Source organism: Teleopsis dalmanni, chromosome 2 (assembly GCF_002237135.1).
Source record: "Teleopsis dalmanni isolate 2A chromosome 2, ASM223713v2, whole genome shotgun sequence".
Lineage (NCBI taxonomy): Eukaryota > Metazoa > Arthropoda > Insecta > Diptera > Diopsidae > Teleopsis > Teleopsis dalmanni.
In genome coordinates, this window is record NC_051847.1 from 20,873,459 (window position 1) to 20,881,722 (window position 8,264).

The 8,264-nt window shown below is 31.8% G+C and overlaps 1 protein-coding gene across 1 annotated transcript; it reads right to left on the reverse strand.

Moving 5' to 3' along the window:
* Positions 1 to 2,501: 2,501 nt before the first annotated feature.
* On the reverse strand, positions 2,502 to 6,572 carry LOC119674075 (protein Wnt-5-like). Its single transcript, XM_038085199.1, has 4 exons — positions 6,546 to 6,572; positions 4,588 to 4,690; positions 4,279 to 4,446; positions 2,502 to 3,259 (listed from the first exon to the last, which is right to left on the reverse strand). The coding sequence occupies exons 1-4, from the start codon at positions 6,570 to 6,572 to the stop codon at positions 3,072 to 3,074; spliced, it is 486 nt and encodes a 161-aa protein (XP_037941127.1). The 3' UTR covers positions 2,502 to 3,071.
* Between the last annotated feature and the right edge of the window lie 1,692 nt (positions 6,573 to 8,264).

The following is an 8,264-nucleotide window of genomic DNA, read 5'->3' on the forward strand; positions in this document are numbered from 1 at the left end:
ATCATCATCATCATCTTTTACATAATTTTTAAGAGTACTTACAAGAGATATATGTACATTATTGCTGGAGGTATACGCAATAATAAAAGGCAGCCAGTCGAATACAAATTAGTCCTACGAATATCACTCCTTTTTAAACAATCAGCCATCCGTAAGCGCAATAAAATCGATGATTGTAATGATATAGCGCACCTCATTGATTAATCTCAATCAACAAATGCATATAAGTAAAGCCGTCATCTCTTAATATGCTCCGTTGTATAAACTGAACTAATCGCTTGTGAACTAATCGCAAATACTGTGACGTAGCACGAGCCTTATAACTTGGACTAAAAAGAAATTACAGAAGACAGACGGGTTACTGTGACATTGCGCTGATGCTTCAACGATGACATATTCCGTTGTTACCAGAAAAATGAGATATAATCCATCGAAGACTAAAGATAAAGTGAGTTCAATGACTTGGAGACCGTTTGTGCCCTGGCTTGACAGAGATAGCTATAGTAGACTTGTCTATTGTCTTCAGTTTTATCTTGAAGACCAAATGGTTAAAGAGGAATCATTTCAATTTTAAGAACGCCAAATTGGCCAATAGATGACTCTCACTAAAAGTGCTAACAGTCTTTTCAGCACGGACCTCTCAACCAAACATGAGCTAATACCATTTAGACGAGAAATGTATGAGTCACTGGTTCAATAAAAGCGGAATCTACTCAGCACTTTGGTATCTTGACTGTAAGGTCACTGCGTACGCAGACATGCAATGAAACTTGGTCTTCTCGATGATGGCTTTTGTATGGATGCAGCTTTTCAAAGCAGGAAGAAAATATGCTTCATCTTAATGTCAGAGATCATCTTTGCCCAGTAATAGATTTAATATTTTTGGAATCTTTTTTATGGCCGATGATAGAGCTATCATCTTTCAAAGTTAAGAAGGAAGTTGATGCAGTCAAGTTAATAGTCTTGTCGGACTGTTTTACTTTTCATTCGACATTGAATGTGTGTCTACTACTTTAGTTTTTTTTTATCTCTTTTCGTAGTATTCTTGGTCTGGCGTTTAAATCAACGTTTGTATTCATGATAGACCATTGGGCCATTATTTATGCTCTAATTGGCTTTGGTGTGCAAAACAGCTTCTTCAACCTTACCTAAACTTAGATATAATAAGGATATTAAGCATCCTTCAACTTGGCTTAGGTTTAGTTATATATAAGGATATATATCCTTATATATATCCTTATATATCCTATCCTTGTTTTGCTTATGAATGAAATAAATACACATAAAGTAGCAGTACCGAAAATTTTAATGATTAGAAAATATATATTATATATGTTAAACTACTTGAGTATTGAAGTAACTCAAGAAAAAATACGTAGTTTATGCCGTTCTCAAGGACACGTATTGAGAGTTTATACTTGCGATAAACTTATCCTAACATCTTTTTCAGATTATTACTTCTTACAACTTCTTACATTAGTCCTCAATCGGCAATGTTTTACTACTTGGACAGAAGAAGTTATAGTTCTCTCGTCACTTTAATCACTGAAGGATTAAGGTTATGAATCGGATGTTAGGTTGAAATAAAAGTTATATTATTTTTTGATTTCTTTTTATTACGTGTTTTTTTTTTTTGCGATTCCTTCCCACCCACAAATACATCTATGACTTAAGAACTACATACATTTAATTTTAAGAGATTACGTCGACATACAATATAAATAATTTTTTCTTATTTTTTATATTATTTCTACATAAATTTTCCATAAATATTTGATTAGCCTTTTTGTGCAGTAAATAAATTTAAAAACCATTTCAAGATGATTTGTTCGAATTACGAGTAAAGTTGAGATACAGCAGCTTAAACATCCTTTTCGTTAACAAAAAAGGAATTAAAGCTGGAAAAAATATTTAATTATAATTTTTATTTTACTTAAAGTAATTATACGCTTTGTTATATTATTTTCTCTTCTAATGTTGTTATATAATTTAATAATTCTTTCTTTAAAGGACGTTTCTTCTAAAAGGTCGTCATAAAGTTACTTTCTATTGAGTATGAATTCTGTTTTTGTTCGTTATTTTAATTTTTATATATAAATACATTTATTATATAGTTTTTATATATTTTTTATATATTTTTATAAAGTAAATAAATTTAAATACATATATAAATATTTGTTTTTTACTTCTGACTTACATTTATAGACAAAATTTTGCACGTTTATCAAGCTAAACTCGATTGGACATATCTACAATTTGGAACACTAAACATAACACTCACTTCCCTACATATAAGTAATTTATGTACTTAATTTAAAAAAAAACTTTACTGGAGAGCAGAACAAAATATACAAATTATTTAAAATAGAAATAATTATATTATTCTTAATATATAAATTAACTGTACGGTTATAAATATATGTATATATATGTATGTATATACTATATACTTGCTGATAATTATTTTAAAAAATTACAAATAAATATACACAACTATAAAGGATAGTCGCTCTCTAGAAAAGCTACAGTTTAGGCTACTGTCCTGTGTGTATGCTCTCCCATATTTCTACACACGTCTGCCCTTCTGCCCGTCTGTTTGGCAGTAAATACATTTCTAAACTCTTAAAATTGAAGTAATTTATTTTTTAATCCTAATTAAATATATGTTTGCTTTATTACATATCATAGCTATAATATCATTAGTTTTGTGATGCATTTTAACTTATGGAATTTGCTTACAAAGCCTTACGATAGCGATAAAATGTATATATATATCTTCTCATCTCATCATCTCATCTCATCAAGTTTAGTGTAATCGAACCTCCACTAAAAACTAATTTTGAATTTTCTTCGTAAATCTACGTTTTCTGTTTAAATGCACTGATTTTTACATTAAAGTACTTAAATAAATATTTCCTAGTCACTAAAAATAAATAATTTTCTTTACGGCTAAGAGAAAGTAGTCTAACATGTTTGTTTACTTAGCGGGACATTAAATGATTGCAGTTTTTTTTATTATTTTTCCATTTTTGTGCTTTAATTTTTCACATTCAATCCGTTTTTGCTGTGAATTATTTACATGTGTGCTCCTCGAGGACTTTTACACAAATATCGCATTTGACTTGGCAGCACCAGTGAAACTTGCAGTTGCAACGTTCACGTACGACAATATTTTTCGTATTATAGCCTCGTCCACAGCAGAGTATGCCGCATCCATCCAATCCGGATGAGGTCTTGTTGCATATGCGACCATGCGTGCCTAAAGTATGTGAAAGAAAAACATTATTATTATTTAAAGGAATTGTTAAATAGCTTTAGTTGAAAGTATGGTGAGTTTTGTTGAAATCACCACTAATATGACAGGTGCTTGTACATGCTATGTAAAAAGACCGTAAAACTAAAATTAGGCAAGCATTAGATATCGTAACAATACGATATTAAGCTTAATTTATATTTTACTGTTTTAATTTAATATCATATGAGTAAATATAAATAATAAATTAATTTTTTTGACGTTAAGTGTACTCAGCTAAACTGATGAATGCATTTTAAACCTAACAAACGTATAAATTTATCTACTTTGTAAATTAGGTGATAGATCTTGTATGAAAAATAGTTTACACAAACGTGTTAAATTTACACGAAAATTTTATCAATAAGATTTATTGCATAAATTTTTTATATTGTTAAGCTGAGACTGATTGAGATAATGCAAACAAGCTAAAAAATCCATGCCGTATCAGAACATAAGTGGCATCCGACTTGTCACAGGGTTCCCACTGGGCATTGCGGAGTTAAAAAGCATCTATCAAACCTAGGTATTACTAGAGACGATAGCTGCAGAAGAGGAAACTGCAGAACACATTCTATGTCACCGTGATAGTCTCAGATTTCGGCACTTATCCACTGCCTATTCACCTATAGCGGAATTAGGCAACATCTCTCCAAAGGACATAATAGCATTCTTAACTGTTACTCGTCTATGGAACTGAAGTGAGTATGTCACAATAATCCTCAAAGGATGCAGTGACGTGGTAACAAGTTCCCAACCCATCTTAAAATCTAATCTAATCTATATATTTATGATACAGAGTTACATGCGTTATTCATAAGCAACTCATTTTATATTTTATATTATATTATTTTAGTATTTGACCAATTAGCACGTTTTATAAAATAAAAATTATAAAACAATAAAATAAGCAAATAAAATCTAAATATTATTTCTAAACAGAATATTTGTAATATTTATAAATGTGTTAAATTATTTAGACTTACCCGGCCACTGTAGCTGTTTGTTATTTCGACACCAATCAGGACTTTCGTCTAAATAAACCAAATCGTGCGCTGTTGGCACCTTGAACTGTGCATCTTTGACTTGCAACCGCCCTCGTTTGTTTAATTTCACCTCCGTAGATTCTTCATACTTTTCACGTAAATAGTCACCTATAATGTATGAAGAACATAAATTTTTAATTTTATACCAAATTTTGTGGTGAATAAATCTCCCTTAATGAATTTAGCAAATACAGCAACCACACCGTGTAGGTGAGGGAGACTTTAATTAAAATCGCAATAATCACTTACCAATTTCTCTTATCGATGACAACTGTTGCCAGCACGTAATTAAACTGCATGAACCGGAGACACCATGGCATTTGCAAGTTATACGAGTTTTCTTTATAACGGCCTGCAATGCAATAAAATAAAGAATTAAAAAAAATTATTATTTGCTCCATAAATTAATTTTATTATAAATTTATTCACATATTTTAAATGATTCCTGTTTTTAATGTAGAATTATAGTTTAAAGGTGAAACTTGTATTAAAAAGTGTTATTAATTATGAAAGTCAGCTAAACTTCAATAAATTTATTCATCAAGAAAATTTATTCAATAAGGTAGTATCAAAGAATCTATAGTACAAAGAAGTGCCACGCTCATACAAACGAAATACCCACTTTATTTTGCTGGTGGATTTATAATAAATCCACCCAACCTCATGCAACAATGTTCGATCGAGTCACAACTGGTATGATGTCCAGTTCAAACCTATATGTGAGTCGAGTAAGGCTGACAAAAGCCCGACTGCATTCGTATTCAATCATACATGCAACCCTCTGTATTACATTATACACATGTTTGTATGTTTGTTCGCTGTAAAATGTTCAAACGATCAAACAGCATTTCAGTGACGAAATCAAAATTGTGTACGTTTGATAAGTTTTTGAATTTAATAGCATATGAAACAAAATTACCTGTTTGATATTGTTATGAATCGTAGTGTAAAAACACATTATGCGCTTCCTCAAACCAGGAAGCATTATTATTGGTTTTAGTGACTTCTATACATTTTTTCAATATAATTTTTCTTACTTTTCTAATATTTTTATTTTCTTTAAAATACTTTTCAAACACTTTTATATGAATCTTGCAAATATTTTTTAAAATAATCACAAAAAGTCACCAAAAATTCAAACTATTAAGAAGTAGTTCCTTTTGAGGTAAAATATATGCACAAATGTGCAATAAAAACATACATATTAATATACTGCAGACTTAATGTCTCCAATATCACATTCGTACATACATAATGGTTTTTGTAGTGCATCATTTGTTGCAATAAAAAAAAAAATATATTCTATTACTCTTTACTCCTATGATATGGGCCTTTCCAGTACAAGAAGATAAAGCAACAAAGTATATCGAAAAATTATTTGTGGGATTTCTTTACCATTCACTTCGTTATTAATCCATGTATATTAATTAAATAGGCAAATAAAAACAAGAAAGGCAAAAGAAACAGGAGTATAAAAACAATTGTGGGTTGCAATGAGTTTGAACTGGACATCATACCAGTTGTGACTCGATCGAACATTGTTGCATGAGGTTGGGTGGATTTATTATAAATCCACCAGCAAAATAAAGTGGGTATTTCGTTTGTATGAGCGTGGCACTTCTTTGTACTATAGATTCTTTGGTAGTATCATACTTTTTACATTTGTCATTTGAAGTCAATCACCACAAAATAAATCAAAGACAATAAAAGAGAAAAGTTCTCTTTTAGGAAGACATTTGTGATCACACATATCAATGGTCAAAATGGACGAATTTCATTATGAATTGTTCCCGTACTCACTTTATTAACCGGATTTAGTCCCGAGCGATTACTACCTATTCGCAGATCAGAAAAAAATGCTAGATGGAAAGAGATTTGGCTCTAATGAAAAAGTAATTGAAGAAACTGAGAGGTATTGAAAGAGACTTTGTTGATGAATAAAGTCGAATTTTAATAAAAGGTTATTATTATTATTGTTTATCCTATGGACCTATCAACCGATGTGTTATATCTTGGTTGCAAAACCTTATATATCTCACGCAGACAGCACAATACAAATGTCTTTCATGATTTTTGTGAGTTAGCATTACCCAACTAGGGACCTGGCCAAGTTTATAGAACTATCAGGTTGGTTTTCCTTTATGTAATGTAGGAGTCGTTAACATTTTCGGCGTTGACTGTATACTGATTTAAATATGTGTACGTACCAATGCTATTCCACCACAATGGGTCATCATTTGAGCTCAAGTGGGCTTTTTGGAAAGAAGGTCGCCACTGCAACCTACCCACCTACTACCCAACTAAACAGAAGAAATCAGCCTGTCTATAAACAATTTCTTCCTATACTCGTATAAAATAAATATTAATAATCTATTATTAATAAAAACTTGTCAATGATTAGCTTTTCTTTTTATAATTTATCCAAATAAATCCAGAACATCGTATTATAAATGAACGAAATCCTTATGAAAGCATTTAGCATGAGTACACATGTCCAATTATGAGTAAAGTGGCATGTTGATAGTTCCTTTGTTATATTTTCCACTTTAATCCAATAACACACAAACGAAAAAAAGGAAAACAGAAAGGAGGGTAGGGGTGGTGGGTAGTAAGAGACATTTTTCATTGACTTAAATGCGTTCGTGCTCGCGATGCCAAAATAGCTAAAAACTTTTATTAGATCCAATAAGTAGCAGAGAAAAATCACAACTATTTGCAGCGGTGCTGACAGTTAAAAGTAGGGGACCCCCACACAGAGCAGCTACGTTACACTTAGCTTTGAAAATGTCACCAAAATGAAATCCTTATAAAATTTATGACACATACTCGTACTTCACACAAACTCGCAAGCAGGGATGTCACAGGATACGCTTAGGCACTGGCTTTCCTCTACATGTGTTTGTGTGGCTTTGAAGTAACTTAACGACTTTGTTGCGCATTTCGCCAACGAAATGAAATGCGAAACGAATTTAAGAATTTCTTAAGTTTTCTATAAAAGTTGGAAAGTAAAAATCAAATGGAAAATGACAGCTGTAGTAGGAAAGGAACCGAGTCTTAAATATTAAAAGCGCATGACTTCATGTGCCAGGCTGCCAGGCTGCCAGGCTGCAAAACGAAATAATAAAAGTCAATGCAGGAAACTCGGTGGCGTAGAATAGCAGCCGAGTTGACAATTCTGATTGGCTTTTGTTATGTTCAAGGAGAAAAATCAAAAGCATTCGCAGACATTTGACAATAAATTTTGACAATAATTTTGGCAGTCTAACCGCAGCGAAATGTAAAACGCCACGCTTCCCATTTAAGCGTGACAAATCGCATCAATTTTGCATGTCAGCGTAAGGATGTGCATGTCTCTGCGTCTTTGCGTCGTTGCGTTATTGCACTATTGCGTGTAATGCGACATTGTGGCACGAAAATGCCAATTGCTGCTATTTGTTGCAATATTTTTATTGGGAGCAATTGTTGCTGCTGCCATTGCCAATAACAAAATATTTGCAGAATAATATTTTATGCACAAAAGCCAATTTTGATTCAAATTTCCGTTTCATTTTAATTTCGCTTTTGCTTTTTTATTAAATTAATTTCACGTGTCAAAAGAGATACAAATGATTTTTCCGATTTTCTTTTTCTCTTTATTGGTTTTATTTTTATTTTAATTTGTTGTTATTATGTTGAGGAATTTTTATTTTTTGGCAACAATATCGCAAAGCAGCTTAACTCAATTTAAAGTTTGCAATTTATTTTCCATTTGGCAATATTAAGCGCAGTGTTTGCGCTTTTGCGCTTCTGCGTTTTTTTGTGCGTCGAGTTTATTACAGCAACATTGGCAGGAGCATCGGCAGGCATCATTTTTCACAAAAACAAACTTGGATGCAACAACGCAACAACGCAACAACGCAGAGCAATCGAGCGACATATCAAATGTC